This window comes from Lissotriton helveticus, chromosome 5_1, assembly GCF_964261635.1.
Source record: "Lissotriton helveticus chromosome 5_1, aLisHel1.1, whole genome shotgun sequence".
NCBI lineage: Eukaryota > Metazoa > Chordata > Amphibia > Caudata > Salamandridae > Lissotriton > Lissotriton helveticus.
Genome location: NC_136065.1, coordinates 53,738,249 through 53,759,138, shown reverse-complemented (window position 1 = coordinate 53,759,138; position 20,890 = coordinate 53,738,249). Strand labels below are relative to the sequence as shown.

Sequence of the window (20,890 nt, the reverse complement as noted above, 5' to 3'; positions counted from 1 at the left end):
TCTGGCAGATCCCAAGATAGGACGTTACCCCTCAGCCCTGCGCCCGGCCTACCGGATGTCGGATGTCGGTGATGAGGAGAACAATGTCGGACATCTCGAGCACCCTCCAGAGCTGGCGCCATGTCTGCATCGGATAAAGAGGGGGCGGGAAAGAAAAACACAAACAGAGGTTAAATCTTACCGCCGACTGGATTCAACAAAACTGCAATCAGTACAAAAAAACAGCTACTACAGATACTAGTGTGCGCGCAGGACGTGTGAGCGTGCAGGACGTGTGAGCGTGCAGGCCGTGCGAGCGCACGAAGGATGTCCGTGCAGGACACCCGTGCAGGACGTGTGTGTGGGCAGGACGTGTGTGTGCGCAGGACGTGTGTGTGTGTGCGCAGGACGTGTGTGTGTGTGCGCAGGACGTGTGTGCGCGCAGGACGTGTGAGCGCGCAGGACGTGTGAGCGTGCAGGACGTGTGAGCGTGCAGGCCGTGCGAGCGCACGAAGGATGTCCGTGCAGGACACCCATGCAGGACGTGTGTGTGGGCAGGACGTGTGTGTGCGCAGGACGTGTGTGTGCGCGCAGGACGTGTGTGTGCGCAGGACGTGTGTGTGCGCAGGACGTGTGAGCGCGCAGGATGTGTGTGTGCGCAGGACGTGTGAGCGTGCAGGCCGTGCGAGCGCACGAAGGATGTCCGTGCAGGACACCCGTGCAGGACGTGTGTGTGGGCAGGACGTGTGTGTGCGCAGGACGTGTGTGTGTGCGCAGGACGTGTGTGTGTGTGCGCAGGACGTGTGTGTGTGCGCAGGACGTGTGTGTGTGCGCAGGACGTGTGAGCGCGCAGGATGTGTGTGTGCGCAGGACGTGTGAGCGTGCAGGATGTGTGTGCGCGCAGGACGTGTGAGCGTGCAGGACGTGTGAGCGTGCAGGATGTGCGAGCGCACGAATGATGTCCGTGCAGGACGTGTGAGCGTGCAGGACGTGTGAGTACGCAGGACGTGTGTGCGCGCAGGACGTGTGTGCGCGCAGGACGTGTGAGCGCGCAGGACGTGTGAGCGCGCAGGACGTGTGAGCGAGCAGGATGTGCGAGCGCACGAAGGATGTCCGTGCAGGACACCCGTGCAGGACGTGTGTGTGGGCAGGACGTGTGTGTGCGCAGGACGTGTGTGTGTGCGCAGGACGTGTGTGTGTGTGCGCAGGACGTGTGTGTGTGCGCAGGACGTGTGAGCGCGCAGGATGTGTGTGTGCGCAGGACGTGTGAGCGTGCAGGATGTGTGTGCGCGCAGGACGTGTGAGCGTGCAGGACGTGTGAGCGTGCAGGATGTGCGAGCGCACGAATGATGTCCGTGCAGGACGTGTGAGCGTGCAGGACGTGTGAGTACGCAGGATGTGTGTGCGCGCAGGACGTGTGTGCGCGCAGGACGTGTGTGCGCGCAGGACGTGTGAGCGCGCAGGACGTGTGAGCGCGCAGGACGTGTGAGCGAGCAGGATGTGCGAGCGCACGAAGGATGTCCGTGCAGGACACCCGTGCAGGACGTGTGTGTGGGCAGGACGTGTGTGCGCGCAGGACGTGTGTGTGTGCGCAGGACGTGTGTGTGGGCAGGCAGGCTCCACTAGAAAGCGTGCCGAGCACTCGAGCAGGGTAGAGCTCCTGCCTGTCCAGGTCCCGTGCAGCTGACGCGGCTCCAATTCAACTTTCGCACAAAGCACGGTCATAACTCACCTGTGAGCAACCCACACTTGGCGCCAATATCCTGTAAATCATACATGCTTCTACCCAACAGGATACTTTACCCACTGAACTGAAGCAAGCTGTAACAAGTCTCCTTAAGAAGAAAAGGAGCAGACCCATCTCCAACCTACTCTGGATTAAATCGAACTTAGAAAGCAAAGGTCGCTGGCCAAATTTAAGATTTTATCTAGTCCAGGAACCTGTTAAATGACTGACTCAGGAAGGTCACAGAATCCATCATCTCAGACTTCAGGAAAAACACTCGTCTTTCTCAATGTGGCACCCGCTGAAACTCTGATCCTACTCAACTTGCCAGTGACATACAACACATCGGATCCTTCTTCAATGACTAAGCATCGCGCCTTTCAATCCAACACCTGCAAATCAAATGGGCTCGTTGTCCTCGACCACAGGAAGCTACAGGGTACTCAACATTCTCCCCTACATTCGACTGCTTAACTTCGACACTAAACACTTGGCACAATCAGCTGAAATGAAATGAAAATGATTTTTGTAAAGCGCACGTAGCTGCCCTGAGGCGTCCAAGCGCTGAGATTAAAAGCGAGAGTGCAGTTGCCAAGGGTGATATAACCAGTAAAAATTCTATTTATTAAACAAGAACGTTTTCAGCTGCTTACGAAAGGAAGCGAGTTCTGGATTGGACCTTCGATATTGGGGGAGGGCATTCCACATCTTGGCCACATTAAAGGAGATCTCTTTATTTTGGGTACTGTGGCCAGAGTGGCATGGGTTGCGCGCAGCTGTCTGACAGGGTGGTACGGGGTGATAAGGGAGAGGTGGATTGCTGGACCCGTGGCCCAGAAGGCCTGGTGAGCGATACATAGGGATTTAAAACGGATTCTCTCCCTAACGGGGAGCCAGTGTAGGCTTTTTAGCCCAGACTTGACAGACGACCTGCGAGGGATTTGCAGTAGCGTCCGGGCAGCACAGTTTTGTATTATTTGTAATTTTCGCAGGGTAAAGTCAGGTGTACGACATAAATCCATCTCAAACTAAAACATGTCAGAGGATCCAAACTCAAGCAGTCAGAATCTGCCTCCGCTTAAACAAAATCGGACCACATCACTCAAGCTGTGAAACATCTCCACTGGCTCCCATTGGCACAGAGAATCACATTCAAGCTCCTGCACCCAGTTTCCAAACACAGAAAGGAAATACTTACAAAACCTTACCTTAACTTACACACCTACTCGGGTCCTTAAATCAAGCAACGAAACTGGTTTAAAGCAGAATCTCCTGGAAATACCAGGGTGGGCGCAGTGTACAAACTCTAGGGCCGTGGCTGGTAGACCAACGAAGCCCAGATCTCACATACCAGCCTAACCAGACACCCTTAGACAAAAACTAAAAACCAGTCTCTTCAAAGATGGCAACATGCTGACGGCTCACACATCCCTCTATTTCGAGGTCAGGGTACCTTGAAAAGCCTTCTGGTCAGCAGATGCTGCAATTACACTCAATTCTGAAGCTTAAACGCACTCCACCAACTGACACTACTGTTGAAGGTCACCCAACACGAAAGAGCCAGCGCTACGAAGTGATGACACGACGAGGCAGCGCTCTACATTTGAATAAAATAAATACTAATGGAGAGCGCGGTCTTGACTTCTGAGTAACTGAGTGGACTTGTGCATGCTACATATTACACAAGATGCTGTACGGTGCCGTGCAGGAAACACCCCTCACCTAATGCCCTCCTCCTGCGTGGGGACCGCTGCACACAACCATGTCCACGTGCTGTGGGAAAGAGGGGTGTGCACAACTTCTGCGGTCACCTACGTTGTGTGTACATGTATGTGTGCACATGTATGTGTGCCAAAGGACAAGGGTGCATTCACCTTTTCATGAACTTTCGTCTGGCCACAGGGTTTACACACTGTGTGGAAACACAGGCATGTGCATCTTTTATTGTCACCCACGTCCATATGTCCACCAACGAGTGTGCTCTGTGTGAAAGGACAGTCACATATTTGCACTTGCGTTCGTCTCTCTATTCAGGCGTGCACGGTGTAAGAGATTTGTCCTTGGCACCAACGCTTACTGGACGACCATTGGGTGTTACATGTGTAGAAAGACGCGTGTGTGCTTCCCTGACTGTCGCCTCATCTGTATGAATGCCAGCATGCGTGCTCTGTGTCGAAGGAACGGTGTCCAGTGATACATTCCCACGCCCTCCAGTTTGTCCCACTCCACCATCGGTCCCACTCCACCTGCACTGTGTGGGGGACAAGAATGCCAACCTCCTCCTGTCACCTGCATCTTCATCTTTCACCTGCGTCTGTGCCCCCCCTGGACAATCGCTATATATTTCGAGGAAGACGACACTCACCTCCAAGTTGTGATCGAAATAGCTGAGCTGTGTGGGGTTGAAGGTGCTGTAGATGTTCTCCAGATAGGCCAGGAAACTCTTCTCCTCCCGGGCCAGCAGGAGCTCTTTGGCCATTTGGTAGTTCCACGGTGGACGCTTGGGGAAGTCCAACACTAGCCAAAGAAGAAATGCATTTATCAACCAGATGCTACGGAAATATCCTACCAATCAGAGAAGAGGGAGGCAACAAAAGTATCCTACCAATCAGAGAGAAGCAACAAAAGTAACCTACCAATGAGAAGAGAGAGGCAACAAAAGTAACCTACCAATCACAGTGTGAGAAGTTGGCCTGGCATATGCTGTCCACTATTCTAGCGGGCACCTTGCACCAGTCTAATTGACCCTTATTGATGGTAGGTCAAAGACAACCTTTATTGAAAGCTATCCGAGTGGTAGCGGTGGAGAGCAGCCTTCAGGCTAAGTCTTGAAGGAATGTAAGTATATATATATATATAGGGGGTTTTACCCAAAATTAGTCACTGGGACCTGGGTTGAATAAGTACTGAGAGAGAGGGGTCCCAGTGTGAAAGCAGCAATGATTGTACAACATTCAAATAAAGATATTTACAAAAACACCAAATGAGTCCACATTGTTTTAATTCACAATGAGGATGAGTATAACAAATATACAGAGTATCGTAGGTTGTACGGTGCCCAAGGGGGGAAGGGGGAAGTGATTGAGTGAGGATGGTGTGGTATGGGAATTGTGACAGTAAAATCAACCTGAATAACAGAATTTCATTTGTATATTAATTCAAATACAAAAATAGGACCAATGGTTCAATGCGGCGATATATACATATGTCATACTCCAGAGGTACAAATAATGTCAAATTAGGTAGGGAGTTGACAAATGTCAGGACAGTTGTCGACGTTTCGACATAGACACGAGCGGGATTACATGGCTGATTCATTCGGCGCTTGATACCACGAAGTGAGACACCTTCCGTACTGATTGATGAGATACCGCATTACTTAGATACCTTGAAGTGATCCCCATCAGACTACCTTTGCCAAGCTACCGCGTTCTCTAGATTCTTCCAACCACGGACCGGTCTAGACCTCCATCGCTCTTTCTAAATCACAAATAACCAACATGACCTACGGCGACAAATGCCCCTCATAAGAAGAGCAATAACTATAACGGTTGCCTGCCCAGTTCCTCGTCCTGATGAAGACCCTGCTGTAAGGGCTGCACTAATCCCTGCGTTACTCCATCCTCACTCAATCACTTCCCCCTTCCCCCCCTTGGGCACCGTACAACCTACGATACTCTGTATATTTGTTATACTCATCCTCATTGTGAATTAAAACAATGTGGACTCATTTGGTGTTTTTGTAAATATCTTTATTTGAATGTTGTAAAATCATTGCTGCTTTCACACTGGGACCCCTCTCTCTCAGTACTTGAAGGAATGTAAAGCAGCTTGTTTTACCAGTCTATAATCTCGTGAATGACCAAATGAAAGGAGAACCACACCAGGTATATATAAAATATATATGTATTTATTCTAAACACATCCCTCTAGTCTCTTTATGAGGCTAGAGGCAAAAGTACAAACAGTAAACTTAAATAGCACACAGTAAATTAGCACAGTATACGTTTTGCCCTAGGGGCCTCACAAACCATATACTAAGAAAGTGGTATAAGTACCGCTGTGAACATATAGACAAGGCCTAGGGCCTGTAGAACCGCTGGGGCAACCAGGAACCACCCAAGGTAGGGACACAGGAGACCCACGGGGGACGCGTGCAGTGTCTAAACACAGCCGCGAATCACTATTGACTTCTATGGAGAAAGTTAATGTTAGATTTTTAAAGAATAAGGACACTTAGGAGTGGACTGCGAACAAACCCCTTCAGTACTGGACACTTCGAGAGTCAAGACCCACGGGAGCACCGAAGTACTCGTGTTACCTCACCCAGGGAAGCCGGGTGCATAACTGTCTTTTCGTGTCGGGTTTCGTCGTCGTTTCCTATGGAGAGCTGCAAAGAAGTGCTGCAGGCGACCAGGAGAAAAGTGTACGGATGGATCCAAGGGTGGATCAGAGATCTGAAGAACCTGAAAGCAGAGGGGACAGAGTCTGGTCACTAGCCAGTGTCCAGGGAGGCAACCAGAAGATGCCAGCAGATGTCGGTTGATTTCAGCTGACGGAGGTGAAGCTGGACTCTGCAGCCACGAGGACCAGGAGGCGTCGACGACGACCAGGAGCTGGATTTGAGCTGTCCCACGTCGGATGTCGAGTCCTGCGGTATCGGTATCCGGATTGGACCCAACAAGCCTTGGCAACAGCAACCCACGCAGAATGGAAAGATTGGCTTCGGTGCAGACTAGCAAGGTCTGAGGGGTTCACCCTTTGGCAGGGAGTCAGGGCACGTCTGGAGCAACCAGGAAAGCCCAAGAAACACCCCACAACAGACCCACCAGTCGACGGACAAGGGATGGAAAAAGAGCCTCGAGCTGGAATGCTAAAAGCGGGCCCACGGAACACGCGTGGAGCGTAGGCCCACAATCTTCAGTGCAAAAGGTGCTCATGGCTTGGGCGACAAATAGCCCAATGCACAACTTCGGGAAAGCTCGGGAAGTAGGTTCACTTGCAAATATGCAGTGTCCAGGAGTTCCGGTCCCACGTATCACGTGATGGCTGCGGGTCTCAGCTTTGCTGTGATCTCGTGTCGGCCTCAGATATCTGGAAGTACCAGTGTCCTTTCTTCGGGATCTGGCGGGAGCCTTGAAAATGCAGACCAATGCTTTTTTGGTGCCTGTTTGACCAGGGGAGTCACTCCTTGACCGCAAGGGAGATTTCTTCAGTCTTCTAGTTAAAGTAGAATGTCGAAGGTCCAAGATGTATGTTGCAGAATTTCGTCCAGGGTAATATAAAGTCCTAGGGACTGGGTTCCTATACTTATACAAAGTTTAGGGGATGGACTAACTCTAGGGTCCCTCCTATGGGAGGACCTGGGGAGAGGGTGGTTACACCCCTTCCTCTTTGTCCAGTTTCGCACCAGAGCTGGGGCTGAGAGCCCCAGCAACCGGTTTGAACTGCGGTATGCACAGGGACACCTTGTGTGCCCCAGGCAGTGTCTGGAAAACATTCACTGAATGCACCCACCCTGCCCCAATACACAAAAGCCTGTCTGGGGAGGTGCTGGCACCTTCCTGGACAGGAAACCTATTGTCCAGGCCTCCCCTGCCGGAGTTTACTCCAGCAACAGGAGGTCAAACTCGTGTCTGTGGCAGCAGCATCCATTTTGTGATGCTGGGGCTCTTTTAAACTCATACCGGTTAGACTAGTGTGTACATGCCTTCTCCCTCTAGAAGGGTGGAATGCTACCCCCGCCGCAAGGACTGGCGGGGGTAGTATTCCAAAGTGTTTGACACCTTACACGACATGTTTTGATGCAGCCATTCCAAAGTTGGCATTAACCGCGAAGATATAATGCACTTAAGAGTATATGGTATGGCTGTATCACAGAACAGCTACAGTGAAGTGATTCCGAAAGCTGCAGAGGGGCTCAGCTCATGTTTGGGCACCCTCTCACACAAAACCAAGCACTCTGCCTTCAGGATTGTCAAGGCCTGCTATAGGAGTGACTTATAGGTTTAGATGTGTCGGTTTTAAAAAGGTAGATATAGGTATTCTATATCTCAGTAAGAAGTGCTTACACCACCTTGCCCAGGAAGCAGTAGCAGAACTGTGGTGCCATTTTGGAAGGCTTCTCAGGGGTGGCATAACACATGCTTCAGTCCCTGGTAGGCCTCCGGGGTACCTATGCCATATACTAGGGACTCACAAGGGTAACCCAGTAACCAATCTGGAGTTTACCTAATGTATATGCATTCAATTTAGAGAGGAAGCAGCTAGGCTGGGGTCCTGAATAGCAGGATCCCAGCCAAACTAAGTAAAAAAACCATCAAAACACCAGGCAAAAAGTGGGGGTAACCATGCAGTCGGATTCTACCTTGTTACACAGAGAGACAACAAAAGTGTCCTATGAATCAGAGACGAGAGAGATAACAAAATGAACCTACCAATCAGAGAAGAGAGAGGCAACGAAAGTAACCTGCCAATCAGAGAAGAGGGAACAAAAGTAATTTACCAATCAGAGAAGGAGGCAACAAAAATAACCTGTGAAAAAGGGTGGAGGTCACAAGCACACCTGTTAGTCAGTTTCTCAAAATCACCTTCTAATGGAGGTATTTTAATCTATCTATTGCGTGCTTCTAGGTGTCAAAGGGCTGCCTGTCCCGAGGATGTCATAAACTGAAACAACCAGTTCAAGACAAACTGTCTAGAATCGACCAAGAACACAGCAGGGTTTGACTTTGTCAGACTAAAACAAAACATTGCCAGACGTTAAACTGATTAATACAAAGAAACACAAATACAACTACACATTCATTTGCTCAACAATACTTCATTGTTCAGAGCATCATCTGTAGTTGAACAATTTTCGGATTTATTCCATTAACCCAAGTCATTACTTCCGGACTCTATAAGTGCATCATTTTGTTGTTCATCAATACAATGTACAAAGCATCCCAGTGTTCATTGACGGGGATTGATGAAGATCAGCCCGATGCATTTCGGGACTATCAGTCCCTTCCTCAGGGGCCACTGTACGTCTATTGGAGCCCGACGCGGAAAAGACCACGCGGAGGCAAAAAAACGACAAAGTGATCTGAAAACTCAAGAATTGTACTCGCTAGTTGTAAGAATAAAGTTATCTGGGTAAGAAGGAGTCAAAACTGTATACCGGTGAATGCACTCTGACTGCCTCGCTAAACGTAAAATAACCTACCAATCAGAGAAAAAGGGAACGAAAGTAACCTATCAATCAGAGAAGAGAGGCAACAAAAGTAACCTACCAACCAGAGAAGAGAGGCAACGACAAATAACCAACCAGAGAAGAGATTTTCAACGAAAGTAACCTACCAATCAGAGAAGAGATTTTCAACAAAAGTAACCTACCAATCGGAGGAGGAGGCAACAAAAGTAGCCTACCAACTGAGAAGAGAGCGGGAACGAAAGTAACCTACCAATCAGAGGAGGAGGCAACAAGCTATTTAATTAGAGGACAATGAATTCAGCAACTATAAAAGAGCAATCAACCTATGCCATTTAAGCCAAATTACAAATGTATTTATTGTTTAAGCTTCCTAATGTAAGCCATACAATATTAAATTCATATTACAAAATTAATATCAATGCAAATTTTGTTACCTATCACATTTAATAAGAGTTTAATATTTTTCTTAAATGTATAAAAACAACTGAGAAATATAATAAAGGTCATCTAAGCTGGAAATAAAACCAACCATGAGAATTGCAAAACGTATCATTCAAGGAAAGAGAAAAACCAGACCACCATTCACCGAGGGCCAAGGTTGTTGACAGTTCAAGCAGGCGACAGACGTCATTCTCAGCAGAAACTCTCCCTTCCTGGACCCAGAGGCGCAGAAGGCCCATCCAACCCACTCCGCCTGCCCCACCCTTTCAACACCTAGTTGGATGGAAGTGGCAGGTTGGTAATTTTCAGAGCAGACTTGCTCTTGACCAAACATGTCAAACATCAGAGGGGGGAGCGGGGGTGACTGGAACGGGCGGCAGAGCCTCCAAATCAGGTCAAAGTGGAGGGGACATTTACAGCTAAAATACAAAGAGAAATTAGAGCGAATGTCTGAACGATCACAGAGTCCAGAAACAATCCTGTTGAAAGTAATTATTTTTTATTGTTTTTCATCCAATCTGTTTTTTTACCATCCTTAACCTGAACGGACGCTGAATCCCTACAGCTTCAACCCGCTCTTACCTCAGCCGGACCCTTACACTCTACAAGTGACTGCAGCCTCGTCCTTGGTACAAACCACTGTCAAACCCCTTTGATATTCAGCTTTATATTGTGCGATCTTGTTCCTGGTGCACTAGCGTCCTTTACAACAGAACCAGACAACATCACGCTTTTATTTTCCTTAAGGCACCTGGAGATTATTTGTTTATGTTAGGATGAGTTAACATAACCAATGAGTTATTATGCACTTGACTTAAAATTACCAAAACTCTTTCCAACTTGGCTGGAAGTCTGCAGGAGGGATACTACCAGGAGCCCTGCCTTACCTACATTCACTTGCATGATTAAGTAGTACTTTCATATAGGACACAAGAAGCCCAGGTATCCTGTTGTAGCGATTTCCTGGCGCATTAGGAAACATCATCTCTGTCGTCCTGAGAAAAGCGCAATCTGTAGAAAAAAATGTACAAAACTACATGTCCCAGCATCCTTAGGGTTGACATTAGTGAAGGAAGAAGGCGGTGCATTCTTAAGGGCCGCCCAGAGAACAGGAAAGTGCTTGTCAATTTTCCCTCGAGGTGTTGGAATGGCGGATGGTGCTCCCCGCCGGAGTTCAGCTTGAAGAAAGAAGAAAAGCTGTATTTCACTGTATGAATTCATCGAACTTTGTTTCCTGAAGGACTGCGGAAAAGACTCTGTTTTTGGTCAGGTATTCTTGTCAGTGGAAGCCTCACGAGGATAATTATCTTGTGCGAATATTTATTCACTTTGAACAAGCCCCCGAGTAGCAGCTGTACTTTTAAAGCATAGGCGCGTTTAAAAGGACATGCAAGATATTTGTGAAAGTGTTTATTTTAGAGGCGCGCCTGAAGCAAAGACGCCTTCTGTTCTAAAGCTTTCCTAGTGACAAGTTCTGTGAAGAAAAAAGAAAGACTGTTTTTCCCCGTGGCTGGCCTTTTTGGTTTATCTTCATCAGACTGTACCTGATAAAGACAAAGTTCGTGTCAGAAAAAAGCTTCAGCAACGCCGAGATTTGCTTAGTGTGGTATGAAGAAATACCATTGAAGAAGAAAAAAGTGCTGTTAGCTTCATGCACAGATGAAGGACTGTTAATGGTTGGAAATCATTAGAAGGGTTATGTTTCTGAAGGGATTGGATTCCGTGGACTCATCCTGCTCCTGAATACTTATATAAAGCAGAGAGTGTTATTACAGAGACAGCCTGTGGGCTCAGGGTGAGTAGGGAGATGAGCATAGAAGATATGTCAGTCTAGTTATTCTCTATGCATTATTGACACACATTCTTTGTCGTCCTCCTGTAGTGTGCACATCTTTTGGGGTCTGCGCTGGCGGCTGGCCGGGACCACGAGTGATACACCGAAGCCACAGCTACTTTATTATTTTTTCCCTTTCCCTTTTTTTCCCTGGGGGCACGGATTCACGCAGAGGTATTGATCTAGCCTCTGTGGGGGTTCGTGTTTCAGGGGACTAGGGGGGCTAACATCACACATCGTCCCCGTTTGGCGTCTGGAAGAGGTTAGTGGCTATTTTACTATTCTTGAGCTACAGCCAATCCTGATACCTGTCCACCGAGGCCAGCATGCGAGGGAGGTCTCGGGATGAGTACTCATCGCTGGGAAGGGAGGGAGTCAAGAGAGCGCTGGTGCCCACGTGACTTTAGACTCACCTGACCCCGGCTTGTAGATGTCGTCGATATCCACCTCCAGCTCCGTCTCCAGCACTGGTTCCAGGATCTTCTCCCGTGCAAGCTTCTTTCGCCGCTCAATCTCTTCCCGGCTCTCCTTTTCAAAGTGCAGCCGGTACCTGGGGGGATGAGAGGAGAGGGATCAGCAGCACGCAAGAGGCAGCTTCAGTCTAATTGATAGGTAATGACTTGACAGGACCTCTAACGTTCCATCCGTGACTGCGCCCCCAACACTGGCCCTCCCGACCGCGCACAGACACGGGCCCTCCCGACCGCGCCCCAACACGGGCCCTCCCGACCGCGCCCCAACACGGGCCCTCCCGAGCGCACCCCAAACACTGACCCTCCCGACCGCTCCCCGACACGGGCCCTCCCGACCGCGCCCCGACACGGGCCCTCCCGACCGCGCCCCAACACGGGCCCTCCCGACCGCGCCCCCAACACGGGCCCTCCCGACCGCGCCCCCAACACGGGCCCTCCCGACCGCGCCCCAACACGGGCCCTCCCGAGCGCGCACAGACACGGGCCCTCCCGACCGCGCCCCAACACGGGCCCTCCCGAGCGCACCCCAAACACTGACCCTCCCGACCGCTCCCCGACACGGGCCCTCCCGACCGCGCCCCCAACACGGGCCCTCCCGACCGCGCACAGACACGGGCCCTCCCGACCGCGCCCCAACACGGGCCCTCCCGACCGCGCCCCAACACGGGCCCTCCCGACCGCGCCCCAACACGGGCCCTCCCGAGCGCACCCCGACACTGACCCTCCCGACCGCGCCCCAACACGGGCCCTCCCGACCGCGCCCCCAACACGGGCCCTCCAGACCGCGCTCCAACACTGGCCCTCCCGAGCGCGCCCCGACACGGGCCTTCCCGAGCGCGCCCCGACACGGGCCCTCCCGAGCGCACCCCAAACACTGACCCTCCCGACCACGCCCCGACACGGGCCCTCCCGACCGCGCCCCAACACGGGCCCTCCCGACCGCGCCCCCAACACGGGCCCTCCCGACCGCGCCCCCAACACGGGCCCTCCCGACCGCGCCCCCAACACGGGCCCTCCCGACCGCGCCCCAACACGGGCCCTCCCGACCGCGCCCCAACACGGGCCCTCCCGACCGCGCCCCCAACACTGGCCCTCCCGACCGCGACCCCAACACGGGCCCTCCCGACCGCGCCCCCAACACGGGCCCTCCCGACCGCGCCCCAACACGGGCCCTCCCGACCGCGCCCCAACACGGGCCCTCCCGACCGCGCCCAGACACTGGCCCTCCAGACCGCGCCCAGACACTGGCCCTCCAGACCGCGCTCCAACACTGGCCCTCCTGACCCAGCCCCCAACACTGGCCCTCCTGACCCAGCCCCCAACACTGGCCCTCCTGACCCAGCCCCCAACACTGGCCCTCCTGACCCAGCCCCCAACACTGGCCCTCCCGACCGCGCCCCCAACACGGGCCCTCCCGACCGCGCCCCAACACGGGCCCTCCCGACCGCGCCCCAACACGGGCCCTCCCGACCGCGCCCAGACACTGGCCCTCCAGACCGCGCCCAGACACTGGCCCTCCAGACCGCGCTCCAACACTGGCCCTCCTGACCCAGCCCCCAACACTGGCCCTCCTGACCCAGCCCCCAACACTGGCCCTCCTGACCCAGCCCCCAACACTGGCCCTCCCGACCGCGCCCCCAACACGAGCCCTCCCGACCGCGCCCCAACACTGACCCTCCCGAGCGCGCCCCAACACGGGCCCTCCCGACCGCGCCCCAACACGGGCCCTCCCGACCGCGCCCCCAACACGGGCCCTCCCGACCGCGCCCCCAACACGGGCCCTCCCGACCGCGCCCCCAACACGGGCCCTCCCGACCGCGCCCCCAACACAGGCCCTCCCGACCGCGCCCCAACACGGGCCCTCCCGACCGCGCCCCAACACTGGCCCTCCCGACCGCGCCCAGACACTGGCCCTCCCGACCGCGCCCAGACACTGGCCCTCCAGACCGCGCCCAGACACTGGCCCTCCAGACCGCGCTCCAACACTGGCCCTCCTGACCCAGCCCCCAACACTGGCCCTCCTGACCCAGCCCCCAACACTGGCTCTCCTGACCCAGCCCCCAACACTGGCCCTCCTGACCCAGCCCCCAACACTGGCCCTCCTGACCCAGCCCCCAACAGTGGCCCTCCTGACCCGGCCCCCAACACTGGCCCTCCTGACCCGGCCCCCAACACTGGCCCTCCCGACCCGGCCCTCCTGACCCAGCCCCCCCAACACTGGCCCTCCTGACCCGGCCCCCAACACTGGCCCTCCTGACCCGGCCCCCAACACTGGCCCTCCAGACCCAGGCCCCAACACTGGCCCTCCTGACCCGGCCCTCCTGACCCGGCCCTCCTGACCCGGCCCCCCCAACACTGGCCCTCCTGACCCGGCCCTCCCGACCCGGCCCTCCTGACCCAGCCCCCCCAACACTGGCCCTCCTGACCCGGCCCCCAACACTGGCCCTCCTGACCCGGCCCCCAACACTGGCCCTCCAGACCCAGGCCCCAACACTGGCCCTCCTGACCCGGCCCTCCTGACCCGGCCCTCCTGACCCGACCGCGCCCCAACACGGGCCCTCCCGACCGCGCCCCAACACGGGCCCTCCCGACCGCGCCCCCAACACGGGCCCTCCCGACCGCGCCCCCAACACGGGCCCTCCCGACCGCGCCCCCAACACGGGCCCTCCCGACCGCGCCCCCAACACGGGCCCTCCCGACCGCGCCCCAACACGGGCCCTCCCGACCGTGCCCCAACACGGGCCCTCCCGACCGCGCCCCCAACACTGGCCCTCCCGACCGCGACCCCAACACGGGCCCTCCCGACCGCGCCCCCAACACGGGCCCTCCCGACCGCGCCCCAACACGGGCCCTCCCGACCGCGCCCCAACACGGGCCCTCCCGACCGCGCCCAGACACTGGCCTTCCAGACCGCGCCCAGACACTGGCCCTCCAGACCGCGCTCCAACACTGGCCCTCCTGACCCAGCCCCCAACACTGGCCCTCCTGACCCAGCCCCCAACACTGGCCCTCCTGACCCAGCCCCCAACACTGGCCCTCCTGACCCAGCCCCCAACACTGGCCCTCCCGACCGCGCCCCCAACACGGGCCCTCCCGACCGCGCCCCAACACGGGCCCTCCCGACCGCGCCCCAACACGGGCCCTCCCGACCGCGCCCAGACACTGGCCCTCCAGACCGCGCCCAGACACTGGCCCTCCAGACCGCGCTCCAACACTGGCCCTCCTGACCCAGCCCCCAACACTGGCCCTCCTGACCCAGCCCCCAACACTGGCCCTCCTGACCCAGCCCCCAACACTGGCCCTCCCGACCGCGCCCCCAACACGAGCCCTCCCGACCGCGCCCCAACACTGACCCTCCCGAGCGCGCCCCAACACGGGCCCTCCCGACCGCGCCCCAACACGGGCCCTCCCGACCGCGCCCCCAACACGGGCCCTCCCGACCGCGCCCCCAACACGGGCCCTCCCGACCGCGCCCCCAACACGGGCCCTCCCGACCGCGCCCCCAACACAGGCCCTCCCGACCGCGCCCCAACACGGGCCCTCCCGACCGCGCCCCAACACTGGCCCTCCCGACCGCGCCCAGACACTGGCCCTCCCGACCGCGCCCAGACACTGGCCCTCCAGACCGCGCCCAGACACTGGCCCTCCAGACCGCGCTCCAACACTGGCCCTCCTGACCCAGCCCCCAACACTGGCCCTCCTGACCCAGCCCCCAACACTGGCTCTCCTGACCCAGCCCCCAACACTGGCCCTCCTGACCCAGCCCCCAACACTGGCCCTCCTGACCCAGCCCCCAACAGTGGCCCTCCTGACCCGGCCCCCAACACTGGCCCTCCTGACCCGGCCCCCAACACTGGCCCTCCCGACCCGGCCCTCCTGACCCAGCCCCCCCAACACTGGCCCTCCTGACCCGGCCCCCAACACTGGCCCTCCTGACCCGGCCCCCAACACTGGCCCTCCAGACCCAGGCCCCAACACTGGCCCTCCTGACCCGGCCCTCCTGACCCGGCCCTCCTGACCCGGCCCCCCCAACACTGGCCCTCCTGACCATGCCCCCAACACTGGCCCTCCTGACCCAGCCCCCAACACTGGTCCTCCTGACCATGCCCCCAACACTGGCCCTCCTGACCCGGCCCCCAACACTGGCCCTCCCGACCCGGCCCGCCTGACCCAGCCCCCCCAACACTGGCCCTCCTGACCCAGCCCCCCCCGACACTGGACCTCCTGACCCAGCCCCCCCAACACTGGCCCTCCTGACCCAGCCCCCTCCGACACTGGCCCTCCTGACCGCGCCCCCACACTGGCATCCCTCACCGCGTCCAAACACTCGCCCTCCTGACCGCGCCCCACCATACACCCATCCAGACCGTGCCCCAACACTCGCCCTCCTGACCGCGCCCCAACACTCGCCCTCCTGACCGCGCCCCAACACTCGCCCTCCTGACCGCGCCCCAACACTCGCCCTCCTGACCGCGCCCCAACACTCGCCCTCCTGACCGTGCCCCAACACTGGCCCTCCTGACCGCGCCCCAACACTGGCCCTCCTGATCGCGCCCCAACACTGGCCCTCCTGATCACGCCCCAACACTCGCCCTCCTGACCGCGCCCCAACACTGGCCCTCCTGATCGCGCCCCAACACTGGCCCTCCTGACCGCGCCCCAACACTGGCCCTCCTGACCGCGCCCCAACACTGGCCCTCCTGACCGCGCCCCAACACTGGCCCTCCTGACCCAGCCCCCAACACTGGCCCTCCTGACCCAGCCCCCAACACTGGCTCTCCTGACCCAGCCCCCAACACTGGCCCTCCTGACCCAGCCCCCAACACTGGCCCTCCTGACCCAGCCCACAACACTGGCCCTCCTGACCCAGCCCACAACACTGGCCCTCCTGACCCAGCCCACAACACTGGCCCTCCTGACCCAGCCCCCAACAGTGGCCCTCCCGACCGCGCCCCAACAGTGGCCCTCCCGACCGCGCCCCAACACGGGCCCTCCCGACCGCGCCCCAACACTGGCCCTCCTGACCGCGCCCCAACACTGGCCCTCCTGACCGCGCCCCAACACTGGCCCTCCTGACCGCGCCCCAACACTCGCCCTCCTGACGGCGCCTGCCAGGCAATAGAAACTCCACAGTCTAACACCATCAGGCCATTGGATATTAAGACCTCACACAATCTGGCAAAGACATCTAAATCTCTGGTCAGGAGACAACGGACTGTGTTATGGATTCAGTGAAGGTAATTCTGTGTTTGTGTCTATTTGTAGAGAATGAACCTAGTCACGCATAAGAGAGCACTTTAGAAGGGCACAGACCAAGGACTTGATGCAGGATTTATTATACAGTGGATTGAGTGAGTGTTTTGGGAGGAGAGAGATGCCGCTGAACCGGTAAGGCAGCAGCCAGAATCGTAGCCCGCCCCTCGGCACATCTTAAAATCATTACCCGCCACCGCTCAGTCTCCTTCCCCCCCCTTATTTTTTGGAATTGCAGCCCTCCCCGGTGAGGCTTCAGTACCTGTTGGAATCGTAGCCCTTCTCCCCACTCAGGCTTCAGTACCTGTTGGAATCGCAGCCCTTCTCCCCACTCAGGCTTCAGTACCTGTTGGAATTGCAGCCCTCCCCACTCAGGCTTCAGTACCTGTTGGAATTGCAGCCCTCCCCACTCAGGCTTCAGTACCTGTTGGAATTGCAGCCCTCCCCGGTGAGGCTTCAGTACCTATTGGAATCGTAGCCCTTCTCCCCACTCAGGCTTCAGTACCTGTTGGAATTGCAGCTCTCCCCGGTGAGGCTTCAGTACCTGTTGGAATCGTAGCCCTTCTCCCCACTCAGGCTTCAGTACCTGTTGGAATCGTAGCCCTCCCCGGTGAGGCTTCAGTACCTGTTGGAATCGTAGCCCTCCCCGGTGAGGCTTCAGTACCTGTTGGAATCGTAGCCCTCCCCGGTGAGGCTTCAGTACCTGTTGGAATCGTAGCCCTCCCCGGTGAGGCTTCAGTACCTTTTGGAATCGTAGCCCTTCTCCCCACTCAGGCTTCAGTACCTGTTGGAATCGCAGCCCTTCTCCCTACTCAGGCTTCAGTACCTGTTGGAATCGCAGCCCTTCTCCCCACTCAGGCTTCAGTACCTGTTGGAATCGTAGCCCTCCCCGGTGAGGCTTCAGTACCTGTTGGAATCATAGCCCTCCCCGGTGAGGCTTCAGTACCTGTTGGAATCGTAGCCCTCCCCGGTGAGGCTTCAGTACCTATTGGAATCGTAGCCCTTCTCCCCACTCAGGCTTCAGTACCTGTTGGAATCGCAGCCCTTCTCCCCACTCAGGCTTCAGTACCTGTTGGAATCGCAGCCCTTCTCCCCACACATGCTTCAGTACCTGTTGGAATCGCAGCCCTCCCCACTCAGGCTTCAGTACCTATTGGAATCGTAGCCCTTCTCCCCACTCAGGCTTCAGTACCTGTTGGAATCGCAGCCCTTCTCCCCACTCAGGCTTCAGTACCTGTTGGAATCGCAGCCCTCCCCACTCAGGCTTCAGTACCTATTGGAATCGTAGCCCTTCTCCCCACTCAGGCTTCAGTACCTGTTGGAATCGCAGCCCTTCTCCCCACTCAGGCTTCAGTACCTGTTGGAATCGCAGCCCTTCTCCCCACACAGGCTTCAGTACCTGTTGGAATCGCAGCCCTCCCCACTCAGGCTTCAGTACCTATTGGAATCGTAGCCCTTCTGCCCACTCATGCTTCAGTACCTGTTGGAATCGCAGCCCTTCTCCCCACTCAGGCTTCAGTACCTGTTGGAATCGCAGCCCTCCCCACTCAGGCTTCAGTACCTATTGGAATCGTAGCCCTTCTCCCCACTCAGGTTTCAGTACCTGTTGGAATCGCAGCCCTTCTCCCCACTCAGGCTTCAGTACCTGTTGGAATCGTAGCCCTCCCCACTCAGGCTTCAGTACCTGTTGGAATTGCAGCCCTCCCCGGTGAGGCTTCAGTACCTGTTGGAATCGTAGCCCTCCCCGGTGAGGCTTCAGTACCTGTTGGAATCGTAGCCCTCCCCGGTGAGGCTTCAGTACCTGTTGGAATCGTAGCCCTCCCCACTCAGGCTTCAGTACCTGTTGGAATCGTAGCCCTCCCCGGTGAGGCTTCAGTACCTGTTGGAATCGTAGCCCTCCCCGGTGAGGCTTCAGTACCTATTGGAATCGTAGCCCTTCTCCCCACTCAGGCTTCAGTACCTGTTGGAATCGCAGCCCTTCTCCCCACTCAGGCTTCAGTACATGTTGGAATCGCAGCCCTTCTCCCCACACAGGCTTCAGTACCTGTTGGAATCGCAGCCCTCCCCACTCAGGCTTCAGTACCTATTGGAATCGTAGCCCTTCTCCCCACTCAGGCTTCAGTACCTGTTGGAATCGCAGCCCTTCTCCCCACTCAGGCTTCAGTACCTGTTGGAATCGCAGCCCTCCCCACTCAGGCTTCAGTACCTATTGGAATCGTAGCCATTCTCCCCACTCAGGTTTCAGTACCTGTTGGAATCGCAGCCCTTCTCCCCACTCAGGCTTCAGTACCTGTTGGAATCGTAGCCCTCCCCACTCAGGCTTCAGTACCTGTTGGAATTGCAGCCCTCCCCGGTGAGGCTTCAGTACCTGTTGGAATCGTAGCCCTCCCCGGTGAGGCTTCAGTACCTGTTGGAATCGTAGCCCTCCCCGGTGAGGCTTCAGTACCTGTTGGAATCGTAGCCCTCCCCGGTGAGGCTTCAGTACCTTTTGGAATCGTAGCCCTTCTCCCCACTCAGGCTTCAGTACCTGTTGGAATCGCAGCCCTTCTCCCCACTCAGGCTTCAGTACCTGTTGGAATCGCAGCCCTTCTCCCCACTCAGGCTTCAGTACCTGTTGGAATCGCAGCCCTTCTCCCCACTCAGGCTTCAGTACCTATTGGAATCGTAGCCCTTCTCCCCACTCAGGCTTCAGTACCTGTTGGAATCGTAGCCCTCCCCACTCAGGCTTCAGTACCTGTTGGAATTGCAGCCCTCCCCGGTGAGGCTTCAGTACCTGTTGGAATCGTAGCCCTCCCCGGTGAGGCTTCACTACCTATTGGAATCGTAGCCCTTCTCCCCACTCAGGCTTCAGTACCTATTGGAATCGTAGCCCTTCTCCCCACTCAGGCTTCAGTACCTGTTGGAATCGCAGCCCTTCTCCCCACTCAGGCTTCAGTACCTGTTGGAATCGCAGCCCTTCTCCCCACTCAGGCTTCAGTACCTGTTGGAATCGCAGCCCTCCCCACTCAGGCTTCAGTACCTATTGGAATCGTAGCCCTTCTCCCCACTCAGGCTTCAGTACCTGTTGGAATCGCAGCCCTCCCCACTCAGGCTTCAGTACCTGTTGGAATTGCAGCCCTCCCCACTCAGGCTTCAGTACCTGTTGGAATCGTAGCCCTCCCCGGTGAGGCTTCAGTACCTGTTGGAATCGTAGCCCTCCCCGGTGAGGCTTCAGTACCTGTTGGAATCGTAGCCCTCCCCGGTGAGGCTTCAGTACCTGTTGGAATCGTAGCCCTCCCCGGTGAGGCTTCAGTACCTATTGGAATCGTAGCCCTTCTCCCCACTCAGGCTTCAGTACCTGTTGGAATCGTAGCCCTCCCCGGTGAGGCTTCAGTACCTATTGGAATCGTAGCCCTTCTCCCCACTCAGGCTTCAGTACCTGTTGGAATCGCAGCCCTTCTCCCCACTCAGGCTTCAGTACCTGTTGGAATTGCAGCCCTCCCCGGTGAGGCTTCAGTACCTGTTGGAATCGTAGCCCTTCTCCCCACTCAGGCTTCAGTACTTGTTGGAATCGTAGCCCTCCCCACTCAGGCTTCAGTACCTGTTGGAATCGTAGCCCTCCCCGGTGAGGCTTCAGTACCTGTTGGAATCGTAGCCCTCCCCGGTGAGGCTTCAGTACCTGTTGGAATCGTAGCCCTCCCCGGTGAGGCTTCAGTACCTGTTGGAATCGTAGCCCTTCTCCCCAGGCCGGCGGATCTGCGGCTGCTGGTTGATCCTGCGCACCTGCATGGATAGGGACTCGCTGTCGGAGGTGTCCGTATGATCCTGCCGCCTGTCATGGCTTCCACTGCGGCTATTTGAGCTTGATCGCATGCCCTCGGGAACACCTAGCATAATCGAGAGGGAAGCCAATGGAAAGGGAGATGTTACAGCAGGGTAAAGAAGGGTGGAGAGAAGCACAATGGGTGGAAGGGGCAAGGCAGGTGGGGGGTAGGAAGCTGGCTCTTTAT

At 56.4% G+C, this 20,890-nt stretch overlaps 1 protein-coding gene across 1 annotated transcript in view; it reads right to left on the bottom strand.

Moving 5' to 3' along the window:
* GNL1 (G protein nucleolar 1 (putative)) overlaps nt 1-20,890 on the bottom strand; it is a 176,334-nt gene that overhangs the window by 100,599 nt on the left and 54,845 nt on the right. Inside the window, exons 2-5 of the mRNA XM_078641705.1 lie at nt 20,599-20,767; nt 11,589-11,725; nt 4,071-4,222; nt 53-124 (exon numbers count right to left, since the gene is read on the bottom strand). Of these exons, the coding sequence (XP_078497831.1) occupies nt 53-124; nt 4,071-4,222; nt 11,589-11,725; nt 20,599-20,767 (530 nt within the window). The remainder of the gene's footprint in view (nt 1-52; nt 125-4,070; nt 4,223-11,588; nt 11,726-20,598; nt 20,768-20,890) is intronic.